This window comes from Lampris incognitus, chromosome 5 (assembly GCF_029633865.1).
Source record: "Lampris incognitus isolate fLamInc1 chromosome 5, fLamInc1.hap2, whole genome shotgun sequence".
NCBI lineage: Eukaryota > Metazoa > Chordata > Actinopteri > Lampriformes > Lampridae > Lampris > Lampris incognitus.
Genome location: NC_079215.1, coordinates 46,966,231 through 46,994,219, shown reverse-complemented (window position 1 = coordinate 46,994,219; position 27,989 = coordinate 46,966,231). Strand labels below are relative to the sequence as shown.

At 47.6% G+C, this 27,989-nt stretch overlaps 1 protein-coding gene across 1 annotated transcript in view; it reads left to right on the top strand.

The window, feature by feature from the left end:
• Positions 1–27,140, top strand: part of unc93b1 (unc-93 homolog B1, TLR signaling regulator) — a 36,737-nt gene extending 9,597 nt beyond the window's left edge. The window contains exons 2-13 of the mRNA XM_056280321.1: positions 11,221–11,334; positions 11,965–12,106; positions 12,219–12,372; positions 12,556–12,717; positions 14,130–14,259; positions 14,440–14,533; positions 16,688–16,812; positions 18,850–19,032; positions 19,498–19,771; positions 19,977–20,095; positions 20,255–20,377; positions 26,351–27,140. Coding sequence (XP_056136296.1) covers positions 11,221–11,334; positions 11,965–12,106; positions 12,219–12,372; positions 12,556–12,717; positions 14,130–14,259; positions 14,440–14,533; positions 16,688–16,812; positions 18,850–19,032; positions 19,498–19,771; positions 19,977–20,095; positions 20,255–20,377; positions 26,351–26,614 — 1,884 coding nt within the window. The 3' untranslated portion in view covers positions 26,615–27,140. The remainder of the gene's footprint in view (positions 1–11,220; positions 11,335–11,964; positions 12,107–12,218; positions 12,373–12,555; positions 12,718–14,129; positions 14,260–14,439; positions 14,534–16,687; positions 16,813–18,849; positions 19,033–19,497; positions 19,772–19,976; positions 20,096–20,254; positions 20,378–26,350) is intronic.
• The last annotated feature ends 849 nt before the right edge of the window (positions 27,141–27,989 follow it).

The following is a 27,989-nucleotide window of genomic DNA, read 5'->3' as shown; positions in this document are numbered from 1 at the left end:
CCTCCAGAAGGTACTGCATATCACGAACCCAGTCTTCTACAAGTATTTTGCTGTCTGGATTGCCAGTGAAGATTTGGACATTTTTTACCTGATGAGTTTGCATGAACCCACCATATGCAGCTGGTGGAAGGGTTGTGTTTGCTGCGGCTCTGGCGGCAGCATTCACTGGGGGCTCATACGGACGTGGGTGCATGTGCGGGGTGGTGGATGGGTGTTGTGGGAGTGTGTTGTGGTACATGACCGCTCGAGGGTCTGAGGCAGGGGCTGTGTGGTTAGGGTCTACATGTTGCACTGCTAGTGGGGTGGTCACCTCTTGGGGGTAGAGGGCAGCAGGCTGTGACATATGCAGCTGGGGGATTGATCCATGCTGCAAACTTTGAAGGGTCTGGCCAGTAGAAGAGAGGTAGCTCATAATGTTCATCATTGGTGGCATTTGAAAGCTTGGCATGAGGGCCTGGGGCACAGGGGGATTATATGCAGGACCAGTGTAGACCTGGGGTTTAGGCTCGGCAGCAGGGCTTTGGTAAGGAGGGGTGTCTGGGTGAGTCATGGTCGGCCGCTGTACAGTTTGCATTTCCGTGGAGGTGGGGCACGAGAGGCTGTGAATGGGCAAAGGGTGTGTGTGCTGGTTCACACTGGCTTGGGCCGGGGGATTAGGTTCCACTAATATCTGTACAGCTGGAAGGGATGCACTGGGCAGGCTGTAGTCTGGCCTGCTGTTTTGGTGGATTGGTTTGGCAGCTGGGCTGCTGTCAAAACATAGTGAGGGTGCTTGCATTGGAGCTCTAGAGGCTGGCAAGGTGGGTGCATGAGCTGGAGTGGAGTAGTGAATAGGGTAAGGTGACAGTATTGGGGGTGGTGGAGTGAGTGGTGCACTTAGTCCTGGGTATGGGGGCTGCTGACTGCTGTGGTGGTCTTGAGGGAGGATCAGCTGTTGGGTGGTGGTGGGGCTAGTGAAGTAGTTGTTAAGCTTTGGCCTCACTGATTGCTGTTGATTTGCAGCACTGGTGGTTGTTACGCCCTTGCTTGAAAGGTGGGGTTGTGTCTGGGCTGGAGTGTCACAGTTGTGGCTGGCTGTGGGTATCGGGGGCAGTTGGGAACCCGGTGTGGCAGCAGAGGCACCTTCTTGCTTTGACTGATAATCTGCATAGTCACTGAACATTTTGATATATTTTTTTCTAAATCACTATGACTGGTGTAACTGTTGGTGTCAAAACAGATGACCATTAATGATTCACTGTGTTCACAGAATAAGTTTAGCTGTGTATGCAAAATCTCCCCTTTTTTCCAGTAAATATATCAAAAAACAATAATCACTATCAACTCAAAACTCACATTAAACTTGAGTCAAAATCAGATGGTCAATACACAACCCTTAACCAAAACCAAAAAATTATGAATGATATATATCAGCTTAATGTTAAACACAGTGTTCCTATAGCAGGATCTCACATAGCACACTTTTACACAACTCAAATAACAGTTAAGTTTATCGAAATATCATAAAAAGTCCTCAAATGGATATAGCAAGCTTTCAACAGTCTTTAAAGGATATTTGAAGAGGTGAGTATCTTGCCAATGCTGCAACGCCGATGACAGTAGTTCAGTCCACCACACTGTCCAGTCACTGAAGGTAACGCAGTTCAATGCAGCAGCAAAGGCGAGGACGCGAGTCTCTGTATCTCCTTGGATCTCGAAGCACCACGATCCGGGTCACGGCACCATGATGTAACCCGCACTTTGCGTTCGGCCGTCGTCTCCCTACACGCCCTGGGACTCTGCGTTGTGTTTGTTGTAGTATGATGTTTGCGTGGAAAAGGAAGGAGGCGGAGGCGTGGGATCGTGGCTGAGACCTGGACACTTTACTGGCACTCGCTTACACTTCACCTCTCATCAATCAGCTGGCCGCTGGCCTCATCATACTCACAGCTTCCGGCAGACAAACAAAAAACCATGTATAATCTGCTCAAATAATACTGCATCCTGCGTTATATGCTATGCTAATGCTCAACAGGCTAGCCAACACTTTTTGTCACATTTCTCTTGCCAAATACAATGTTCGACATCAAACTTTAACTAGGTTATAAGCAAACTTGTCTATTAACACCACAGAATAAACAGTTAGACAATATGTGCGATATAAATCAATATTTTTATGATAATGCAGACCGCCAGTAACACTGCTCACCTTCCGGCAGACAAACAAAAAACCATGTGATCAACGTAGCCTTTTGCCCGGGACAAGACTTAGGGGTACGGTGTTGCAAGAGGGACAAACATCGCCACCCTGTGGCGGATTTACATTACTACCTTACATCTATATATATACACTCACTGGCCACTTTATTAGGTACACCTTGCTAGTACCGGGTTGGACCCCCTTTTGCCTTCAGAACTGCCTTAATCCTTCGTGGCATAGATTCAACAAGGTACTGGAAACATTCCTCAGAGAGTTTGATCTATATTGACATGATAGCATCACGCAGTTGCTGCAGATTTGTCGGCTGCACATCCATGATGCGAATCTCCCGGTCCACCATATCCCAAAGGTGCTCTATTGGATTGAGATCTGGTGACTGTGGAGGCCATTTGAGTACAGTGAACTCATTGTCATGTTCAAGAAACCAGTGTGAGATGATTCGAGCTTTATGACATGGCGCGTTATCCTGCTGGAAGTAGCCATCAGAAGATGGGAACACTGTGGTCATAAAGGGATGGACATGGTCAGCAACAATACTCAGGTAGGCTGTGGCGTTGACACGATGTTCAATTGGTACTAAGGGGCCCAAAGTGTGCCAAGAAAATATCCCCCACACCATTACACCACCACCACCAGCCTGAACCGTTGATACAAGGCAGGATGGATCCATGCTTTCATGTTGTTGACGCCAAATTCTGACCCTACCATCCGAATGTCGCAGCAGAAATCGAGACTCGTCAGACCAGGCAACGTTTTTCCAATTTTCTATTGTCCAATTTTGGTGAGCCTGTGCGAATTGTAGCCTCAGTTTCCTGTTCTTAGCTGACAGGAGTGGCACCCGGTGTGGTCTTCTGCTGCTGTAGCCCATCTGCCTCAAGGTTCGACGTGTTGTGCGTTCAGAGATGCTCTTCTGCATACCTCGGTTGTAATGAGTGGTTATTTGAGTTACTGTTGCCTTTCTATCAGCTGGAACCAGTCTGGCCATTCTCCTCTGACCTCTGGCATCAACAAGGCATTTTCGCCCACAGAACTGTCGCTCACTGGATATTTTCTCTTTTTCGGACCATTCTCTGTAAACCCTAGAGATGGCTGTGCGTGAAAATCCCAGTAGATCAGCAGTTTCTGAAATACTCAGACCAGCCCGTCTGGCACCAACAACCATGCCACGTTCAAAGTCACTTAAATCACCTTTCTTCCCCATTCTGATGCTCGGTTTGAACTGCAGCAGATCGTCTTGACCATGTCTACATGCCTAAATGCATTGAGTTGCTGCCATGTGATTGGCTGATTAGAAATTTGCGTTAACGAGCAGTTGGACAGGTGTTCCTAATAAAGTGGGCGGTGAGTGTATATATGTATCCATTATCCGAACCGCTTATCCTGCTCTCAGGGATGCTGGAGCCTATCCCAGCAGTCATTGGGCTGTGTGTGTGTGTGTATGTATATATATATATATATATATATATATATATATATATATATATATATATATATATATATATATTAATGAGCATAGTTGGAGCGCCACTCTTACCGCCGGCTCATCAGAAAGTCTTTGTACCTCTCAGTCCTGGTTTGAGCCTCTGGGAGCACGCGCTTCCGATGGCCTCACGGTCTCACCATCCCACTTGTAGCGAGTTCGGGGGGCAGTCTGGGAGCCGCCGCAGCCAGGATGCGAACCCGGATCTCCCGCACCACGGGCGACAACGTTAACTAGTCGACTAAAGGGTCCGACCCGTTAGTCAAGGGCTAGCGAGTCTATTCATTTATCAGTGCACGTCACACTCTCCGCCAGGCACTATGGTTTGGTCGCATGTGTGTGTGTCTGTCCGCGGCTAAGCTTGAAAACTACTGCATTTATCAACCTAAATTTGTTTTGTGCACAGTTATGACTGTATGCTCTAGAACCTCCCGCGGAGATTAAAAACCTTTGGAAAATGTTTGTTCTCACTATCGCCGATCCCACTCCTCAGTCACGCTAGCTCGCTCGACCAATGCTGCTCTGTCGCTGCACGCATGCGCACGGTTGATTTAGATCTGATTAGTGCCCATAATGTATTAGGGCAGTGTTGAGAGTAAACGAGACGTCAGCTGTGTTTCGCAAATCAGTAAATAATTCACTGCTGATCTCAGCACAGGAGAACTGGAGGAACACTGGATGAACCAAACATAATTTGCTTTATTCACCTCGCCACCATGTTTGTTTAACTGACGTCATGGACGTGGAGGTGTCATAGACTCCAACGTTAAAACTCCACTATAAAAATACAATTTTAAGAGTGGGATTAATCATGGTCACAGCTGGAAATCATCTCAGTAGCTATAATAAAACATGATCTATGCATTCTTACCGCTGTTTTATTGCTTTAGAAGGAACGAAAGTCATTAGGCTGCGTAACGTCCATGCTTTGTAACACGTTTAGTAATGTTTCTGGTGTTAGTTTTAATGTTTATCCTGGTCACAAGGGGCGCTCTAGGGGGCGCTCTAGGTTAAGTGTTAAGCCCGGAAGTAGCGGAAGGAGAGAGGTGTGGTGACCCACATCTATATAACGAAAGACATTCACCTAAGAGGACGGTGTTTCTTTAAGGGAAGAGGCGAGGGGTCAGATAATGCACTTCCGCTTCCGGTTCACAGTTCAGTGTCTTTGTCTAATGTATGACATGCTAAGTTGGAGCTATTAAACTACCTCGACTACGTCTACTCTCACGTCTCCTGTCTCGTTGTTTTCTAACTCCACATTGGTGACCCCGACTTGATCGAACTACTAATACGAGTATGTCTGACAACGAAGACGCCGGCGCTAACAACATGGCTATTGCTAACGCTAGCATTTATGCCGCTACTGTGAAGCTACCCGACTTTTGGCAGCATAATCCACGGCCGTGGTTTCAACATGTGGAAGCCCATTTCCAGCTGAGAGGGATAACGCAGTACTTCCACGTAGTGGCGGCGTTAGACGCATCGACAACGGCGCGAGCAATGACACTGTTGGAAGCTCCGCCAGCTGCTGGCAAGTACGATGCTATAAAGACATTCCTCCTATTTGAACTGTCGGAGCTGGAGAAGGCAGACCGTTTACTGTCCCTGAATGGCCTCGGCGACGGCAAACCGTCTGAGTTAATGGAAAAAATGCTGTCTGTGCTGGGATCGGCTGATCCGGCCTTTCTTTTCACACACATTTTTCTGAGGCAGCTCCCCGCACCTGTACGCACAGCACTGGCCAGTTCTCCTCTCGCCGCCTCCAAGGACTACCGTTCTCTGGCTGCTGAAGCAGACAGGGTTTTCCTGGCCAACCGGCAACAGTTTGTGCATGCCCTGCTACCCCACCAGACCGCCCCACCACCACCTGTGTACGACTATATGGACACCGCGGCTGCGGTGACAGCCCGCCGCCAACCTGACGACGGGCTCTGTTATTACCATGCCAGGTTTGGGGCAAAAGCAAAACGGTGTCGCAAACCCTGCAGTTACAGGGTTCAGGGAAACGCCAAGGCCGGCGCTCGTTAACGGCTATGGGCGCCGGCCGTGACTGCAAGCTGTTGTTCATCAGAGACTCCTTGTCGGGCCGGCGGCTGCTGGTTGACTCTGGCGCTCAACGCAGCATACTACCAGCACAAGCTGTGGACACGATGACCAACAGTCACGACCCCCAGACGGACGCCGCCAACGGCACGTCCATTCGGACGTACGGTATCAGACATGTGGACGTGTGTTTTGGCGGCCGACGTTTCGGCTGGGACTTTGTGATGGCTGCTGTATCCACCCCGCTCCTAGGTGCGGATTTCCTCTGTGCTTTCAACCTGCTGGTGGATATTAAAAACTGTCGCGTGATTGATGCCGTCTCTTTTGCGTCATACCCCTGCACGCTTGGGGGCGCTGGAGCGCTGTGCCTCGCTAACACACTCTCCACCGGGGATCCATACCAACGCCTGCTCGCAAATTTCCCCGAGCTCACCACACCCACCTTCTCCTCGGCGGTGGCCAAGCACGGCGTGGAACATCATATCACCACAGTGGGCCCCCCAGTTTACGCCCGGGCCCGACGCCTCAACTCGGCCAAGCTCACAATAGCCAGGGAGGAGTTTTCGACTATGGAGCGCCTCGGCATTGTCCGCCGTTCTGACAGCCCGTGGGCTTCCCCTCTTCACATGGTTACTAAGGCCGACGGGGGTTGGCGCCCGTGCGGGGACTACCGTCGCCTAAACAATGCCACGACCCCCGACCGGTACCCCATACCACACATACAAGATTTCTCTACCCACCTGGCGGGCGCTGCCATCTATTCCAAAATCGACTTAGCGCGGGGGTATCACCAAGTGCCGGTCCACCCACTGGATGTCCCAAAAACGGCTGTCATCACACCCTTTGGGCTCTTTGAGTTCTTACGTATGCCTTTTGGCCTTAAAGGGGCGGCGCAGACGTTTCAGCGCCTTATGGATTCTGTGCTCCGCGACATGCCATTTTTGTTTGTGTACTTAGACGACATCCTCGTGGCCAGCGCGTCGGCGGAGGAACACATGACGCACCTCAGACAGCTGTTCGACAGGCTCAGCGAACACGGCCTCATCATCAACCCAGCTAAGTGTCAGTTCGGGGAGTCGTCCATCACCTTTCTCGGGCACCACATCACTCCACAGGGGGCCGTTCCCCTCCCTGCCAGGGTTGAGGCTGTCACCATGTTCCCCCGCCCCCGCACTGTACAGTCGCTGCAGGAATTCCTGGGCATGGTGAACTTTTATAACCGTTTCCTGCCCCGTGCCGCCCACATCATGCATCCCCTGTATGAGGCCCTGCGGGGTAAGAAGTCTAAGGACGTGCTGGACTGGTCTTTGGGGATGGATGAGGCTTTTGTGGCCGCCAAGACCGCGCTGGCCAACGCTGCGCTGCTAGCTCACCCGTCGCCTGCCGCCCCCATAGCCCTTACAACGGATGCCTCCGACTACGCCGTGGGGGCCGTGTGTGAGCAGTGGGTGGGGGGGGGGGGCTGGCAGCCGTTGGCGTTCTTCAGTAAACAACTCCGTGAGAGCGAGCGCAAATACAGCACCTTTGATAGGGAACTACTGGGTCTCTTCCTCGCAACCAGACACTTTAGGTTCCTATTGGAGGGCCGACAGTTCACCGCTTTCGTGGACCACAAACCGCTGACGTTCTGTATGGCCAAAACCTCAGAACCGTGGTCTGGGCGTCAGCAGCGCCATCTCGCAGCGGTTTCCGAGTTTACCACGGACATACAACACGTGTCGGGCAAGGATAACTTCGTTGATGACTGCCTTTCACGGGCGGTTGTTAACGCCGTTCACTTGGGACTCGACTACGCCACTATGGCAGCGGACCAAGCAAAGGACGCGACCGTTCAAGACTACCGGTCGACCCCTACGGCGCTACGGCTGGAGGACGTGACGTTTGACGCGGTCAACACCACCCTCCTCTGTGACATCTCCACCGGTCAACCGCGCCCCCTGGTGCCTACTTCCTGGCGGCGCCGAGTTTTCGACACCGTCCACGGCCTTTCCCCCCCGGGAGTGAAGGCCTCGACCAAGCTGGTGAGCGTCAAGTTCGTTTGGCCTGGGCTCCGTAAGGATGTTAGAGCCTGGGCCGGCTCGTGTGTGGCGTGCCAATGCACCAAGGTGCACCGCCATACCAAGGCCCCTTTGGCACCGTTTGTGGTTCCAGAGAGGCGGTTTGACCACGTCAATGTTGACCTGGTGGGTCCCCTGCCCCCCTCCCATGGTTATACGTTCCTCCTCACTATTGTGGACAGGGCCACCAGGTGGCCAGAGGCTATTCCCTTGTCCTCCATGACGGCAGCAGAGGTAGCACGGGCATTCATCGGCTGCTGGGTGGCCCGTTTCGGCACGCCTGGTGACATCACGAGCGACCAGGGCTCCCAGTTTACCTCGGAGCTCTGGACGGCGGTCGCTGAGCACCTGGGGGTGAAGATCCACCGCACTACGGCGTACAACCCGCAGAGCAACGGACTTTGTGAGCGGTTCCATCGGGACATGAAAGCCGCTCTGCGGGCAAGCCTCACTGGCTGCGACTGGATGGACCGGCTCCCGTGGGTCATGCTCGGCCTGCGTTCGGCCCCGAAGGAAGACCTCCAGACCTCCTCCGCTGAGCTGGTGTATGGTCAGCCCCTGCGGGTTCCGGGGGAGTTTCTTCCGGATGCTACGGCTCCCTGGTCGGCCGCCTCTCACCTCAGTGTGTTCCGGAGAGCTGCCGGTGCCTTCGCTCCCGTTCCGATGTGTCAACACTGCCTCCCCCGGTCCTACGTCCCCAAGGATCTGCCATCGGCGAGGTACGTCTTCATTAGGCACGACAGCCATCGGTCCCCACTGCGGCCCCCATACGACGGGCCCTTCCGCGTCCTGGAGGCGGGGGATAAGAACTTTGTGGTGGACATGGGGGGCAGGCCGGAGCGGGTCACTATAGACCGTCTCAAGCCCGCTCACTTGGACATTGGGGAGCCAATGCAATTGGCCCTACCCCCACGGCGGGGGCACCCTCCTAGGTTGGCCCCGGCACCTGCCTCTGTTCCTGCTTCGGCCCCGCCTATGGCCCGGGTTTCGGCCCCATCTGTTTCCCCTCCTGTGAAGCGCAGCCGTTATGGCCGCAGGGTCCGCCCCCCGACTCGTCACCTGTTTTCCCCGTGACTTTGCACTATGTCATTGACTGTTCTGTTGTAGAGTCTATTTTTATGTTCATGACTTGCACTTTTGCTGTTTTGCATTGTTTTGTGTAGGTGAATTCTGGGGGGGCCTGTTTGGTGACCCACATCTATATAACGAAAGACATTCACCTAAGAGGACGGTGTACCTTTAAGGGAAGAGGCGAGGGGTCAGATAATGCACTTCCGCTTCCGGTTCACAGTTCAGTGTCGTTGTCGAATGTATGACATGCTAAGTTGGAGCTAGTGAACTACCTCGACTATGTCTACTCTCACGTCTCCTGTCTCGTTGTTTTCTAACTCCACAGAGGTGTGTTAGTATGCCATGGCTAGCAGATACACTAACAGATTGTTGTGTTGCTAGGGGACCACTCGAAGACACACGTCTGTTAGCATACGCTTCTTTACTTCAACGACCCACGTCACACTCCTTCTCCCCTCTTACAGTCACTTACATCCTATCTTGTCCTCTAGCTACCCCTACTGTCCCCCAACTGCATCAACTCAAGACGTCACACAGACGTACTGTTGTCGTTATGCAAATGTTTCACTAAAGATTCAAAAACGCAGCTTCGTGGTATATGAGTTATTATTTCAAAACTTTACAGGCTTCATTCATTTTATATCATAAAAAACCGTGACGTTTAAACCCATAACGGCTCCTTCCCCCAGTAGGCGAAAAACGGGAAAGTTTGTCGCCAAGTCCGAGCACCGGAGAAGGGAAGATACGCCTGGCAGGGATCTGCACTCTGCCAGGTGCACGCTCTCCGGCACACTGGCCCAGTGGTTAGCACTGTTGCCTCACAGCATGAAGGTCGTGGGTTCGAACCCCAGGCCGTCCCAGGTCCTTTGTATGTGGAGGTTGCATGTTCTCCCCATGTCTGCGTGGGTTTCCATGTTTGTGTTAATAGTCCTGTACCCCTGACCGAGGCAATGGGAAGAAGAACTGGAGTTGGTCCCCGGGCGCTGCAGCTAACCACTGCTGCTATACGATTGGATGGGTTAAATGCAGAGAACAAATTCGTTGTAAGAAATACAATGCCAAATAAAGTGGCTTTCATTCATTCATTGTAGTTTTTTTTTCTTTTTGTGCCGTGTGGCGTACATGTTCAATCTGGTTGCTGAGTGACATAAAAGAAGATCTGGTGGTGATGCTGCAATAGCTGCTATAGTGCTCAGTGGTGTGGTTGTTGTGGTTGTTCAAGATCAGCTGTCTTGTTGGTGTTGATGCAGTATTGCTATATTTTGTATGTGACTGTGTTGGCTGTGTTGGCACCAATAATGAGAAATATGTGTGTGTGTGTGTGTGTGGGGGGGTGCAGTTGGTTACTGAAGGCCCTGACTGAAACCCCACGCTATGCTACTGCCTAAACTTACAGCTGCTATGCGGAGTGTTGGGTTTTTGTGGACTTAGGATGCTGTGAACAAATGCAGTGACGGAAGAGTGACTTTCACTGTCGTAAAGACACGGCAAAGTCTATTTGCTGGCACATTTGTTTTGAGGAGGGAGATGTGGCGGTGTCTTGCAAAAGCAAGGTTGTCGTGGGAATTATTTAATTTCACTCTGACATTAAATGAGGAGCAGGACAAACATCTCTTACATTATTGTCACACTTTAATATAATGCTCATGAACAGATGCACTCAAGTTTAGATGCTTGAATACACGCCGATCGGTACAGTACACTCTCTCTTATAGGGCGATTGTTTGTTCTTCCCCTCCTTGTCTCATGCCTTCCAGCTGTCAGCCTACCAAGGCCATTTCTCCAATTAGTGTGTACAGACTTGCTACTCTCAGTGAGTCTCCCACACATTCCTCTGCTATTGACCAACAGTTAATAATAGACCTTTATGTGTGCACTTGGAGAAGACGCTTTATAAGACTACCTTTGTTCTGTTACACATGGACATTAAGCATCTATCTAAGTAATGTACGATAAAGTTAAACATGGTCATACATGGCCAAAGATTAAAAGTAAGGAAACATTAAATGCCCTTACACTTGCAAGATAGACAGCAGTTAGATAGTGCCATCCTTAGATTATTTTTTTCCTGCATTATCCGCCTTTTATCGGGTATTGATAGTCGAGAGAGAGAGAGACAAGAAAGGCAAGGGGGAGAGGGGATGACATGTAGCAAAGGGTGGTAAGGATTCAGCCTTATGTGGTACGTGCCCAGGTAGTTCATCTTTAATTCTGGCAAATATCCCGTCTGTGTACATCAAAATTAAACAGAGACTGATACACGATCAGTGGAAACTCACTTATATCAGCTTTCAGCTGGAAGTGGGCGGAGTTGGAGGGACAGACGTTATTTTACGTCCGCTCAATGTACTGCTCATGTTGTCCACTAGATGGCAGCGTCCGACACAGAAGCGCTGTTCTCCGAAGCGGAGGAGAGGCCAGCGCGTCCCAATGACGTCAATGAGCTGCAGAATGTCGACCAAGAGGGAAACTTAATGGGACAGGTAAGCTCTCGCACAGCAGCTCAAGTCTTGTCCGCCGAATACAACTCAACCGTTTGCCATCTCTACGAAATACACATTTAGTGGGTCAGTTACTTAACATGTCCCCAAAATCAAAAGGTCTCCCTCAAGTTTTCCCATCGTAAATCGAAACATAAAGGTGACCAGAATTTTGGGGGGAAAACCATGTACATTACACGCACACGCGCGCACATACACAAATATAACCAGTAAACTCCCACACATGCGTCCATCATCACTGACCACTTCTCAAAAGTCTCATCCTCGGTTGCAGGTCAGATGAATAGGAATTCTGTCTACAGAGTTTGCCATTAAAATTACATTTTTTTTATAAATGCATTGATAACCTTGGCTGCATCAACTCTGAGAGATTAAGGTTGTGAGTGCACATGAAAGTTGAGACAAAATTTGAATCATGCTAAGAGCCTCTTCCCCATATTTTTGAAAATTATTTTGAGTGACAACGGATAAATTAGATTGTTAATTTCCATTCATAATAGTTTAGAAAAAAGTCCCAGTGGGCAAGACACCCAATCTGGGGACTGTCACCCTAGATGAAACCGATGTTTTACTATAAAACTGTTTCCCTTCCTGCATTCAATTGTCCGTCAGATGGAGGAGTTTCTGGGCCCGCAGGCAGAGTATGATGAAGAGGAGGAGGAGAGGAAGTACTACAGGAGGAAAAGGCTAGGTGTCATCAAGAATGTTCTGGCAGCCAGTGTTGGAGGCATGATAGTGTACAGTGTATACATGGGTGGGTAGATATAGCTTGTGTGTGTGTGTGTGTGTGTGTGTGTGTGTGTGTGTGTGTATCTTCTGTGTTTATATAATATGTGTGTGTCTGTGTGTGTTATCTGTGTTACTAGGCCTGCTGCAGATGCAGTTGATCCTGCACTATGATGTGACTTATAGGGAGGTGAAGTACAGCAACCTGGGCCTGGAGAACATTGACCGCAAGATGCTGATGGGCATCAATGTCACACCCATCATTGCCCTGCTATACACTCCTGTCCTCATCAGGTCAACCAAGATACAAGTTTACGAGTCACAACACACAAAGAGGGGGGACACACACACAAGCATATTCTTGCTTATTCTGTATCATCTTTTACCTCCTCCTATCACCTAACAGTTTCTCCCCTGTCTCTGTCTCCATCTCTCTCTTACCTTTTCTCATCTTTTCTCTGTCTTTCTCTTTCTTAGGTTTCTTGGAACCAAGTGGATGATGTTTCTGGCCTCCGGAATCTATGCACTCTTCGTCTCCACCAATTATTGGGAGCGGTACTACACTTTGGTCCCATCAGCTGTGGCCATTGGTGTAGCCATTGTGCCGCTCTGGGCTTCTATGGGGAACTACATCACCAGGTGATGAACGGGATGTGTGGTGAGAAAGATAGATGCCAGAGAGAACATGATGCTGGAGCCCAGTATACACATTAACTATGGTTGATCAACACTTACCATTTCAAAACCCTCTTCTCAAAACATAAAATTGAAAAGAGCTGGCTATGGAAACTTGCTCGACACTTGGATACTTGAGAGATCCTACTGTCTCTTGACACATTAGCAAAGAAGGAGTTTGGACACAACTGGTCAGTGACCACGGCACTGGTCTGTTTTAGGCAGACAACATGTTGTATCTCAGAAAGAGAGACAAGTTTGATTATGCTTTAACATCGCTAAATCAACAGTTCATTTATCTGTATTTACTAGTTAGCTTGCTGAACTGCATCATCAGAAATTCACCTCTCCCCGTTCAGAGTAGCGTAGCTCCCCTTACACATGTTCATCCGATGTCGCTTTCCCACTTGCAACTGGTCCAAAATGCTGCTGCCAGGGCTACTGACTGGGACCAGATGACTCTCATACTGGGATTTCTCCACTGGCTCCCAGTCAGCTGTGGAAGTGATTGAAAGGTCCTGTTAGCTTTTAAAACACTTCAAGGGCTGGCTGCTTGCCTACATCTCAGACTCCTTGTGCTCCTGTTCGACCACTTGCTGTTGTTTCCTGCATGGACTTGGCTGAAGCTGAACCACCATTTATACTTTTAAATCCTGTCTAGGGGCGTCCAGGTGGCATGTCGGCCTCTTCCGTTGCCTACCAGCATGGGGATCGTCAGTTTGAATCCCCGTGTTACCTCCGACTTGGCCGTGTCGGCGGGTGGGAAGCCGGATGTGTGTATGTGTACTGGTCACTGCACTAGCGCCTCCACTGATCAGTTGGGGTGCCTTTTCTGGGGGAGGGGGAACTGGGGGGAATAGTGTGATCCTCCCACGCGCTACGTCCCCCTGGCGAAACTCCTCACTGTCAGGTGAAAAGGAGCGGCTGGTGACTCCAAAAGTATCGCAAGAGGAATGTGGTAGTCTGCAGACCTCCCTGGATCAGCAGAGGGGGGGGGGGGCAGCCATGGGGACGGCTCAGAAGATTGGGGTAATTGAACGGGTACAATTGGGGAGAAAAAGGGGGAAAATAATTATATAAAAAAAATCCGTCTCTACTCTCAGCCATTTGGTTGCTCCCGATGTGCCCTGTGATGTATTTATCGTGTGTGTTTGGGGTTTGTAAGAATTACTGGCATTGTTCTTTTGGTCTACGCTTTAGCTGATTTAATTTCTTCATTGTTGAGTTGCTCTGCACTTTGGTCAGCGTTGATTGTTTTTAGATTTGCTTGACTTAGCATTACTGATTACTATTTACTTGAAGTCAGTGTAGTGATGAGTCTTTAATCACTGTTTTCTTCATGTATGCTCTCTCCACACACACACACAACCACACAGGATGGCGCAGCAGTACTACGAGTATGTCAACTACAAAGAGGAGCATGTCCAAGAGCAGAAAAAGCCGCCCAAAGGAGCATTTCAGTCCTATGTCATTGTCTTTCAGTCCATCTTCTACATAATCTTCCACGTGAGTCTTTATTTACACCAAACCTCTGAAAACCTCCTTAAGGGTTGTTGACACTGATTATGTAGGATGGTGGGCTTTGTGTAATTACACAGAAAGGGGGGAAGTTTCAGAGATAGAGGTCGAAGAAAGCATTTGCAGAAATGAGAAAAGTGCAACATCTGCTCTCTGTTCCCCCATCAGCTGAGTTTTGTGTTTGCGGAGTTCCCCATGCGCATCTTCCTCCACGGGTCTCTCCACGAGTACAGCCATGTCCTCGCCAACGTCCAGCACTGTGGTAAAGGCACACACCCCCTCATTAAACTAGGTCTGATGATCACCGTGAGCTATCCACTGCCTTTTGAAAGAATGGACATTTATCGATTTGAAAAGAAACGGACGATAGCTATCCCCCCATCAGTGACTGACAAAATGAATTATAACATATTTACAATCAACATCGTAACAATAATTTAACCACCCTGAAGACTTATTTTCTAACAAATGCCCTTTTTGATACTTTTGCCGTATTTTGAGACATGGCTGATACGGTGTGGCGTTTTAGTACTTCATTATTATGTCCGTATGTAGAAGAGTAAAGCAGGAAACTGCAAGTCTGAGGGAGAAGCTGTTGTTGTGGCTAACATGCAAATAATTTATACCAACAAATACTAAAGCATCAGTAGCTAAAACTCAGATTTCACTGTTTTTCTTTCTTTGCAACCCTGTTTCATTGTGAATGTAACTGGTATTTAGAGTGGTACCAGTATCATCATACAGTAGGTGTTAGCACGCTAAACAAAAACAAAGATCTTCAGGATCGTAGCTTTAAGAAATGTTCCCCTCCCTTTTTTTCTCCCCAATTATACCTGGCCAATCACCCCACTCTCCAAGCCATCCCAGTCGCTACTCCATCCCCTCTGCTGATCCGGGAGGGCTGCAGACTACCACATGCCTCCTCCGATACACGTGGAGTGGCCAGCCGCTTCTTTTCACCTGACAGTGAGGAGTTTTGCCAGAGGGACGTCGCACGTGGGAAGATCACGTTATCCCCCCCCCAAACAGGCGCCCCGACTGACCAGAGGAGGCGCAAGTGCAGACACCAGGACACATACCCGCATCCGGCTTCCCACCCGCAGACACAGCCAATTGTGTCTGTAGGGATGCCCAACCAAGCCGGAGGTAACACGGGGATTCGAACCGGCGATCCCCATGTTGGTAGGCAATGAAATAGACCGCTATGCTACCCGAGTACCCCCACTTTAAGAAATGTTGATTGATGGGCTTGTGATATGCAAAAAAATAAAATAAAATAAAAATAGATGTATGACATTTCTGAAAGAAACTCTTGTTGGGACTACAGGCAGGTCACTCATCTTTCATTCATTCATTTACTCATCATCGATACTCTATACGCATGCAATCTAAGCCTATGACAGAATAAGGCATCGGACAGAAGCCAGAGAAACATTCTGGATAGCCAATTCCCTATTCATTAAAGGGCCCAAGCACGTGATCAACTACAACTGACAGTCTCCAACTCACTTCCTCGAATGTAAACTCCATGTGGCTTAGGTGAGAAGACACAATCTTAGAACAGTAGCAAAGAAAATCTGTTCCAATCAGCTGTGGAAATAAACCACTCATTTGTCTCCAGGCCCAGAAATGAACTCTTCCTGTACACACAAAGACATGGAAACCAGGATACCTGTGCAGTGAGAAATGTTACTTCTCTGCTCCTTTCTATTTAGGATGAGAAATATAGACTAATATGAAGCTGCCATTTGAATCTAGTAGCTGCTGGAGACTAGTGAATCAACAAGAAAGGTAGATGAATCTGCCTATCAGTTGGTTTTCAAAAATGTATAAACAGTGAGCGTCCGGGTGGCGTGCTGGTCTGTTCCATTGCCAACCAACACGGGGATCTCCAGTTTGAATCCCCGTGTTACCTCCGGCTTGGTAGGGCGTCCATACAGGCACAATTGGCCATACCTGCGGGTGGGAAGCCGGATGTGGGTATGTGTCCTGGTCGCTGCATTAGCGTCTCCTCTGGTCAGTCGGGGCATCTGTTCAGGGGGGAGGGGGAACTGGGGGGAATAGCGTGATCCTCCCATATGCTATGTCACCCTGGTGAAACTCCTCACTGTCAGGTGAAAAGAAGCGGCTGGTGACTCCGCATGTATCGGAGGAGGCATGTGGTAGTCTTCAGCCCTCCCCGGATCGGTAGAGGGGGTAGGGCAGTGACGGCGATGGCTCCGAAGAGTGGGGTAATTGACCGGATATAATTGGGAGAAAAAGGAGGAAAAGTCCCCCCCCCCAAAATGTATAAACAGCTTCATCAGGTCTGACTTTCATGAAGGTTCCCACGAAGAACTGAAGCCTCGTTTGTTTTTCTCTGTAACGTCCCAACTCCTTCCCTTGCCCCTGCTGCGTGTGCATTTGTACTTTGCAGGTGCTCAGATCAGCGGAGTCATCCCGGGCTTCAACACCACCGTGCTGACCAGGCTGCCGCGCTCCATGCTGCTCATCAAGGTCGAGAGTGTCCTCATGGGCTTTGCCTTCCTGTCCATGCTCATTGTAAGGCCTACCTTTGCCTGTTGATAAGTCAGCTTTTTAGTTTTCTATACCAGGTTTTGTGGTACTAAAACTGGCCAAACGTTTAGAACATGTTTATTTCTACGTGGGTAAATGGGCTTTCACACTACAGAATGCATCTGCATCGGCTCGTTTGCCATTTGTCATCTTTTTTTACGCGTGAAACGCATCTGGATGGTGTGGTATCGGGTTGAGTCTGGCAGAATGTTTATTTTCAACAATAAAGAAATAAAAAGATTTATCTAAATTAACAGCTGACAATAAAAGTGGTATGGCGGATATGGCTGCAGAGTTTTGGCCTGATGAGGAGACAAATACGTATACTGCTTGCCATTCGGGTGGAGGAAAATATTCAAAAACAAACTAGGGTTTGTGTGAAAAGCAAAGAGTATTTAAGAGAAGATTGCTGAAAGGCTTGACACACTGGTGACTATGCTCTCTCTCTCTCTCTCTCTCTCTCTCTCTCTCTCTCTCTCTCTCTCTCTCTCTCTCTCTCTCACACACACACACACACACACACAACTTTATATTCTCACCTGCAAAATCTTCTTTCCTTCCAATCTTCAGCCCACATGTGTAGCATAGGCATTTAAAATTTATCTGACGGGGGGCGTCTGGGTAGCGTAGTGGTCTATTCCGTTGCCTACCAACACGGGGATCGCTGGGTTGAATCCCTGTGTAAGGGTGGGCGTCCCTACAGACACAATTGGCCGTGTCTGCGAGTGGGAAGCCGGATGTGGGTATGTGTCTTGGTTGCTGCACTAGCGCCTCCTCTGGTCAGTTGGTGCGCCTGTTCTGGGGGAGGGGGAACTGGGGGGAACAGCATGATCCTCCCATGCACTACATCCCCCTGGTGAAACTCCTCACTGTCAGGTGAAAAGAAGCAGCATGGGACTCCACATGTAGCAGCGGAGGCATGTGGTAGTTTGCAGCCCTCCCCGTATCGGCAGAGGGGGTGCAGCAGCGACCGGGTCAGCTTGGAAGAGTGGGGTAATTGGCCAGGTACAATTGGATAGAAAAGGGAGGGGGGGACCCCCCCCAAATATAAATAAATAAATAAAACATTTCTGACGTGCCCTTTAGTTTTCTAGCCAGTCTGTCTCGCTAAAGAGATCGTTCACTACATGATGTCATCAAACGGTGGGATGGCTCTTTCACCCGCAGTGCTGTATCTACATGGGCACAAACGACCAATGGGAAAAAAAATTGGAACAAGAAAAGTAATCTCCTTTTCCAAAGGACCTTGCTTTTTGGAAAAGGGCCTGGGATTGGTACCTTTATGCATGTTTATAAAATTGATCTGATGGGTAACTGTTGGTGAGTGTGGGTGCTCTCTCTGGTTGTTGTTGTTGTTGCATCAGTTTAAGTTATTACAAAACAACAAGTCACTCACTGGAACGCTGGAGTTCAAGTGTCTGGCTTATATTGTGAAAACTCAGAGGCTTGGATCCACTTTTATGCAGATGCAGTGTATCCGGGACAAAGTAGACAGCTGTGAAAGTACTGTTAATTTCATTTTCACTCTCAAAAAAAGAAGTGCAAGTAAGCCAGGGAACAAAAAATAGCTTCTGGATTTCTCCATCACAGCAAGGTTATGCTGCCAGCTTTGTGAAAATATGGGGCGGCATGGTGGCCCAGTAGTTAGCCCTGTTGCCTTATAGCAAGAAGGCCCTGGGTTCGAACCCCAGGCCATCCTGGGTCCTTTCTGTGTGGACTTTGCATGTTCTCCCTGTGTCTGTGTGGATTTTCTCTGGGTGCTCCGGTTTCCTCCCACCATCAAAAAGACATGCATGTTAGGGTTTATACTCCTGTCTGTGCCCCTGAGCAAGGCAATGGAAAGAAGAACTGGAGTTGGTCTCTGGGTGCTGCAGCTACCTACTGCTCCTATACAATAGGATGGGTTAAATGCAGAGAACACATTCATTGTAAGAATACAATGTTGAATAAAGTGGCTTTCTTGTGATGTGTTGGACTTAATTAAAGGGATTTGTAAAAGACTTATTGTCTCTCTACCCACAGTTCTTGTTGTTGTGTGGTGCGGCATACCGCCCAACAGAAGAGATAGACCTGCGCAGTATTGGCTGGGGTAACATCTTCCAGCTACCGTTCAAACACCTGAGGGACTATCGCCTGCGTCTTCTCTGCCCCTTCTTCATCTACAGTGGCTTGGAAATGTTCTTTGCCATTTCTGGACTCTCCTTGGTACAGAGCCATCAATGGCCAGCGTTGAGATGATAATACGCTGTCTTTTGTGGATTTATTTCATTAGTAGGAAAGAAAATAGCAAAAGGGAAAAAGTCAAGCTCAGCGTTTTAGCTGAAATTGAATTCATTGTGTCCGATTCACTCGCATAGCTTTCAGAGTGTTTCATCTTTTGCAGCTTTGAAGGAGGAAGTTTGAATGAGAACCGCTGAGACATAGACTGCTGGCTGTCTCCACTGTTCTCATTCAAACTTCCTCCAGTGAAGTAGACACTGGCTACTTTCTCTCATTCTCCTGCATGAGAATGAGAGAAAGTAGCCAGGTTCAGATGGTCGACATTATCCAATTATATTATAATCTGTTCTCTCAAATTGATGCACACCCTTTCTATATATCACTACAAACATCATGTAATAACACCAATGCTCTCTTTCTTCCTTTCTTTCTTTCTTTCTTTCCTCTCAGTCTTACGGCGTATGTGTGTTGGGGCTGAAGAAACTCTGGCTCTTGGTTGTCGTCTATGGCCTCTCCTGCTCCATCTTCTCCTCCCTCTCTCTGTCCCTCCTACGTCTTCCGCGCTGGGTGGCTCTGCTAGGAGGTGGTGCCGTGCACTTTGTGCTACTTATAGTTCTTCTGTGTTGGTCTCCGGAACCAAGATCTCCCCAGTTGGAGGGCCCTCTGTTGGTCCTTTCTATTCTCTGGGGACTCGGCACGGCTCTCAACAAGACTGGACTCAGCAGTGAGTGATGCTAATGGCAAAGCACACAGACACATGCACTGCACACTCTATTGAAATGCGCTACAATGTGTAATATGTAACATACGAAGACTACAAAGGCTACACACACAACAATGAATGTACATGCACTTGCATGCATAAATGTGCAGTTCTGTATACCTGTTTTTACATGTCACTTTATCTTTCCCCTTCCTCTCTCTGTCAGTTCTGCTCGGTATGCTGTATGAAGACAAAGAGCGTCTAGACTTCATCTACACCATCTATCACTGGTGGCAGGCCATAGCCATTTTTATTGTCTACCTTTGGTCAAGACTGCCCATGAGGGTATGTTAGTATGTGTTTCAAGAGACAAGTGTCTTTATCTGTGAACACCTATGTACACGCCGTCTGCATAAGCATCTGAGAAATGAGCTACATGTGCACTGTGACAGATTTTGGAGGAGACCTTCCGGCTTATATGTTTTCTTGGTTTTGCCTCTTAAGGCCAAACTCTCCATCTTGCTGGGCACTTTACTCCTGGCCTGCTACTGTTATTTGGAGATTGAACGCCGCCTGGCTCAGAGAGTGCCCTTCAGACTGCCTCGCATCCCACGCCCACGGCATAAGGTAACCAGTCAGAACCTGTAACCAAGATTGCCTTCATATTTCGCCTGGGCAAATGCTGGGCCATATATTAGTTTATCCAAAATTATTATTATTTACTGTGCATAGGAAATACTATAACAGGGGTTCTGATAGAGTAAATCATGCCAGGGTGATTAATTTCCAATTAGAGATGAAACAGTATGAAAATTTCATATCATGGGTGTGTCTGGGGTGGCGTGGTGGTCTATTCCATTGCCTATAAACACGGGGATTGGCGGTTCAAATCCTCATGTTACCTCCGGCTTGGTCAGACGTCCCTACAGACACAATTGACCGTGTCTGCGGGTGGGAAGCCAGATGTGGGTATGTGTCTTGGTTGCTGTACTAGTACCTCCTCTGGTTGGCTGGGGCACTTGTGCGAGGGGGGGAGGGAGAACTGGGGGCAATAGCGTGATCCTTCCATGTGCTACGTCCCCCTGGCGAAACTCCTCACTGTCAGGTGAAAAGAAGCGGCTGGCCACTCCACATGTATCGGAGGAGGCCTGTGGTAGTCTGCAGCCCTCCCGGATTGGCAGAGGGTGTGGAGCAGAGATCGGGGTGGCTCAGAAGAGTGGGGTAAACGGCTGGATACAATTGGGGAGGGAAATGGGGGGAAAATATATTTTAAAAAAAAAGAAAATTTCATATCATGATTAGAGTGGCCAAAATTATCCCAGTTACCAGTATTATCATGATATTGGTAAAATGTGCTGAAAATGTTCAAAAGTACTGATACATACTGAAATAATTTCAAGTTTTCTAATGAAAACAACAAATAAAATTAGCAGCACTATGCACTTTTTGTTTGCATAAACATTAAAGTAATAACATAGCCAATACCTTATTTAAACATATGAAAACCATATCAAATATGCATTATTGTGGTTATAATCTTAACCATGTCTACGTCACATGGGAAAGATGGCCACGATGCTGTGTTTAGCTGTTTGTCATCGCCAGTTGCCGCTCTTGTTTGTCCCGGTTCTGTTTTTGTCTCTGTGTATGGATGCTATGCAAGCCACTATTGTCTACGGTCATCAAACAACACTGAATGTTCGAGCTTCTGTCATGGACTTATAAGCTTGGGATCCCGGCAAAGAAGCTTTCACCATTCTCTATTTTACCAACTACTGGAAGGTATGTGTGCTCAGCCCTGCAGCTACCACCATAGTAAACTAGCTAGGAGACGGAGTAAATATGCAAGCGCCTCGATTAAACTGAGGAATCTTGCCTGCTCTTGCTTGGCACTGGCCCACTTTTTTCAGCTCAATGATGGACCTGGTTGACCACGTCGCTTCATTACTCGGCGCTTCCTCGAGACCAGGTATGCCTTTCTCCAACCGATTATCCCAGACACAGACCTGGATGCCAGACTGCTGCCCTGCAGGCTCCCCGCCAGCCTAAGTGTGAAGCAGGGTGGCATAGTCCTCCAGACTCTCTGCCCTCTGTTGTGGGAGCCATTGTTGAATTATACCGCTATCCCGGTCAAAGTGGCTATGTTCAACATGAGATCCTTAGCCAATAAGACTTTTATTCTCAATGATGTTTTCACCACCCATGGACTGGATTTCTTTCTGGTGACAGAAACCTGGCTGAACACTGGTGAGCTTGCTCCACTTGTTGAGCTCTGTCCAGATGACCAACTTTTTTAACACGTCTAGACCCTCTGGGTGCGGCAGGGGTCTAGCTGCTCTGTTTTAAAAAAATTTTTTAATTGTCGCCTACGGAACTTTGATTATTTCCCCAGCTTTGAGTTGCAATTAATTAAAGGGGACCTGGTCAATCCCCTCTTAATTGCTCTTCTGTATCATCCACCAAAAATACATAAAGATGCTATCACTCAATTTGCGGACTTCCTTTCAAACACTATGCCCAACTTCAATCAAGTTCTGATTCTTGGTGATTTTAATATTCATGTTTGCTGTCTCACTAAGCCTCTCATGAGTGATTTTACACAACTGATTGAGTCTTTAAATCTTGCTGTGCTTACCACTGGTCCCACTCACAAGCTTGGCTATACACTCGAACCAGTCTTATCATTTGGTTTTCTGATCTGCAATGTAGATATAATTGATGCTTCTCTGTCGGATCATAGTACTGTCATATTTGATGCATCTCTGCCTTTCTCTTTTCTAAATCTCATCTCCCTGTACATTGCACTCACTACATTAACTCTTCGATGGCCAATAAGTTCTCCGAGGCTCTCATAGCTGATCCCAATACCTGCACTATTGAGGCTTCTCCCCCTCATCTCAGAACTGAGGAACTCTCTTCCTTATTTAATACCACCTGCTTTTCTATTCTGAACACTGTCGCTCCCCTTAAATTGAAAAAGCCTAAGCCTAAAGGTCTGCCTTGGCTTAATGACACCACCAGAGCCCTGAGAAAGGAGTGCAGAATATCTGAATGAAAGTGGAAGAATGATAAGCTTCAAATTTCCTTCGACATTTTGAGAAACAATCTTCACAAATATCAAGAAGCAGTTAAGGATGTGAGAGCAAAATACTTTTCTGACAACTCTCATAATCCCAAGGTCATATCCCAAGGTCTCCAGTATGAGGTTTGTGTTGATGGCTCTGCCTTGAAATGGTTCACATCCTACCTCAAACATAGAAGCTTCTCCATCAACATAGGCAATTTTTCCTCTCTCCCAGCTAGTCTCTTCTGCAGGATCCCACAAGATTCTATCATAGGTTCCATTCTTCTCTCTATATACCTGCTTATCCTCGGTGAAATCATTCAAAATACATTTCCTTCCACTTTTATGCTGATGACACTCAGCTTTATCTCACACTGAAACCAAGCAATCAGCTCAATCTAGTCAGCCTCTTGAACTGCCTTGAGGACATTAAGTGCTGGATGGCACAAAATTTCCTAAAGCTGAATGAAGGCAAATCTGAAGTTGTCCTATTTGGCCCCCAACTCCATGAAATTTTTTACCAACAGTCGTGGCAACCTGTCCACCCTTGTCAAACATCATGCCAAAAACCTTGGTGTGATATTTGACTCTGCCTTCAAGTTTGACAAGCAAGTTAATGCAGTAGTGAAAATCAGTCTTTCCAGCTTCACATTATTGCCAAAATCAAGCTGTTTCTCTCTTTTAAAGATCTCAAGAAAGTCATCCACACTTTGATATCCTCCCACTTGGACTACTGCAACTCCATATTGGGATTAGTCAGGCATTCCTGTCCCGTCTGCAACTTGTCCAGAATGCAGCAGCCAGGCTCCTGACTGGTCCCTGGAAGAGAGACCATATTACCCCTATATTGGCCTCTATCCACTCGCTGCCTGTGTGGCTCAGAATTGGTTTTAAGGTTCCCCTGTTTGTTTATAAAGCCTTAAATGGGCTGGCTCCCTTCTATATCGGAGACTTTTTAACCCTCTATTACAGCTCCAGGTCCTTCAGGTCAACTGACTTGGGACTCCTGGTTATCCCGCGTTCTAAACTTAAGCTCAAGGGTGACAGTGCCTTTATTGTTGCAGCCCCTAGAGTCGACTGTGGAACAGCATTCTTCTGCCAATAAGATAATAATAATAATGATAATGATAATAACTTTATTTATATTGCACTTTTCTAAAACAATGTTACAAAGTGCTTTACAAAGAAATAAAACAAGACAAGGCAAAAATAAGAATAAGACCAAATGAGTAAGACCAAATAAGTAAAGAGTAAAAATAAAAACAGCATAAAAAATTCAAACATTTGTAAAAGCTTTCATAAAAAGAAACGTTTTAAGACGAGATTTAAAAGAAGCTTGATTGACTTTTTTAAGTCCCGGCTCAAAACTTGCTTTTATTCACTAGCGTTTGGATCCTGCTGATATGGCTGATTTCTGGCTTGTGCCTATGTCCATGTGTTGCTTATTTGTGCCTACGAGCGATGTGCCTTGTTGTCTATGTCACTGTGTCTTATATTTGCATTTTAGCTACCTGCTCTGGTCTGTACAGCACTTTAGTCAACATGGGTTGTTTTTAAATACGCTCTATAAATGAATTTGACTTGACTTGACATCATCATTAAAGATGGCACCATGTGGCCCTCCCTGAGAGGTAGAGCCTAACTGCACTTTGTGCACATTGCAGATAAGAAAACAGCAACCAAAAAGAAATTTCTTCACATTCTATGCTCAAGTAATGAGATCTAGTCTTTTACAAATTTCGCTATACTGGTTGTGCCTGACCACAAGAGTCAGTAAGGGCCATTTCACTGTTTCATACATTGCTGTTGGGAGGGTGTTCTGTTGTCCAGCCCAACTCGGTGATTTAGCTTGCTATAGGGAAGCGGATTTTTTTTTCATGAAAAGATTCCCTTGTGCAGGTTGAAATGACCACAACCACACTCCAGACCTCTTAGACGGCTGAAAAACATCCACTGGAGCCCTGTCACTGCCTTCCGCCATGTTCTCATTTGTTTTGTGTCAAAAAAAAAAAAAAAAGCAGAAACAAGTAGCTGAAGCAGAAACCGCCGCCACCCTGTATCTGGGAGACTGCTGCTAATTTTGGTTGATGCTGGACAGTATTTACTGTGACTTTTTTAAAACGCGGTAATGAAACAATTGTTATGATAGTTAAAAATTGGAACGGTAATACTAACCATCGGGGATTTTACTGCGTTTTATCGTTAAATTGTTAACCGTTTGTGTTTCCAGTGCTGAAAAATGTATTGCCCCACTATACTGTTGGAATCAGAAAATAGATTACCAATTTGCAGATAAATCTTTTCTTTTTTTGGGGGGGGGGGGCACATTGGCGCAGTGTTTAGTGCGGTCGCCCCACAGCAAGAAAGTCCTGGGCTCCGGGGTAGTCCGACCTTGGGGGTCGTCCCGGGTCATCCTCTGTGTGGAGTTTGCTTGTTCTCCCCGTGTCTGCGTGGGTTTCCTCCGGGTACTCCGATTTCCTCCCAGTCCAAAGACGTGTAGGTCAGGTGACTCAGCCGTAACTAAATTGTCCCCAGGTGTGTGTGTGTGTGTGTGTGTGTGTGTGTGTGTGTGTCTGTGCCCTGAGATGGCCTGGTGGCCTGTCCAGGGTGTCTCCCTGCCTGCTGCCCAATGACTGCTGGAATAGGCTCCAGCATCCTGCGACCCTGATAGCAGGATAAGCGGTTTGGATAATGGATGGACAGATCGCTTCTTCTTCTTCTTTTTTTTGTTTTTAATCCCCCCCCCCATTTCTCCCCAATTGTACCTAGCCAATTACCTCACTCTTCCGAGCTGTCCCGGTCTGCCGATCCGGGGAGGGCTGCAAACTACCACACGCCTTCCCCGATACATGTGGAGTTGCCAGCCGCTTCTTTTCACCTGAAAGTGAGGAGTTTCACCAGGGGGACGTAGCGCGTGGGAGGATCACGCTATTCGCTTCATTCTCCCCCCCTTCCCCTGAACAGGCGCCCCGACCGACACGGCCAATTGTGTCTGTAGGGATGCCTAACCAAGCCGAAAGTAACATGGGGATTCGAACTGGCGATCCACGTGTTGGTAGGCAACGGAATAGACCGCCACACCACCTGGACACCCTGCAGATAATTCTTTTAATTATTTTATAGCACTGTCAGCAACAAGATCCTTTGCAGGCTTGTAAAATTATGGTTTACATATTTTTCAGTCTAATGTGTAAAAGCCATTATTTGTTTATTTGCCAAAAGAATCTGGTTTTGACCTAAAACTTGTTTATTGCGTCATCACTGCAAAAGATACTGCAGCAACTCAAGTTAGGAAAAAACGGTAAATGCACATTTTATTAAGATAGCATGGCATCAAGCCATTGCAAATCTTCCAGTGCTTAGCCCACATTCCCACGCGAACCTTACAAAGAATAACAAAGCAAGGACATCTCCATTAAGAGGACATTTTGATCAGGATGCCTAGGTTTCCTTAGCTCATTTTTTTTAAACCATCTATAGAAGTCCCCCTCTCTTTTGGGTCAACACTATATTTCTCTATCTATATTTTTCCCAAGGTCAAAGGATACCGCTACCTGGAAGAAGACAACTCTGATGAGTCAGGCTCGGAGAAAAGTGAGGGGGATGAAGAGGAGGAGGGGCATGAAGAGCAGGAAGTGGAGGAGTTCGGAGCTGAGAGGAGGGAGGACCAGGGCCAAGACTCAGGATCGCAGGGATCTGATTCACCCAGATCCAGGATGGGAAGGGCACGGGGACGCCAGCGGAGACGGGAGGATGCCCATGGGGAGATGGGAGAGGGGCAGAAGCATAAGGGAATGTGAGAGAGGAGGAAAAAGGGCAGGGGATAAATAAAGCAAGGGGCGTCACCAGGGAGAAATAGCAAATAGCTACTGTATTCTTGATAAAGATACGGCACGGTCAAGTGGAAGTTACATATGAGTTACATAAGAAGCACTTATCTACAATCAACATAGTATCCAAAAAAATCAAACATTTGTATTTTTTGATTTGTTTTCAGCAAAAATTTTAAACAACCTTTTTCAAGCACAAAGGTTACAATAAATTGAAATATTGTGTATGTAGCGAATTTGGGGGGCAAATTATACAGTGCATAGACATAAACTTTTTTTTTTCCACAGCACCTCTCACAAATGCTCCACGTACTTCACAATGCTTCACAAATGTTCATCTTCCAGATGAACAGATTCAACTTTCTGTGATTTCCTTGCGTGGATTATTGAGCATGCATAAAGAAATGGTTTAGATTATATTCTGAAGATACAAATGATAGAAAATTAATTTGCCACCTTTGTGCCTCTTGACAATTAAAGGGTGAGGATAATTCTGTCGAGGTTCATGTTCTCCACTTTATATGCTAGTTTCATGACCTGTATTTCCCATTTTGTGCGCTATTTTATATTGTAGCGAATTCGGGGGGCAGTCCGAGATACCGTCGCCACAGCCGGGACGCGAAACCGTATCTCCTGCACCGCAAGCGACAACGTTAACCAGTCGACTAAAGGGTTCGACCCGTTAGTCAAGGACCAATGTGTCTACTTATCCATGCACGTTGCAATATACTAGTTTCACGGGTTGTTTTTCCACACTTTTCATGCTAGTTTATGAGCTAGTTTCATGTTTTGTAAGAAAACCCTGATGCAAAGTAGATGCAAAGCAACTGATGAGAGTGAGGAATTCACTTTTGACGTGCCTTCGCCTGATAGGGATAGTTTGGAAATGCGCTTCAACCATTAGCTAAGATATGTTGGCTTTATTTTTATGTTTACAGTCATTCCTTCACTAGAGAAATCGAGCTATCTTGAAAAGCGCGGTGTTCCAGAGACTGTCTCCACCTGCTGGTATTCATTTTTCTGAGTGTCTGATGCGCTTGTGTTTTACAAATGAGGTAATTGTCATTTGAAGATTTCATTGATAGCCGAGCAGATGTGGACAGAGAAGACTTGATAGCGCTCGTACTCTTGAATCCATGTCTACGTCTGCGTCTGCGTTTGTGTCTTAATGTGAAGAATTATGTCTGTGATCGTCGATTTCGTTTGATGGCTGGGAGAGGTGGCGTTGGATCGGCTGGGAGAACTTGGTCCGCTGCGTCCTGTGGGCCGAGGGACCACGGCCCTGCCTGGAGCTGCGCCCGAAGAGGAAACACCGAGGGCGGTCTGACAGGACGCGGATGCAGGG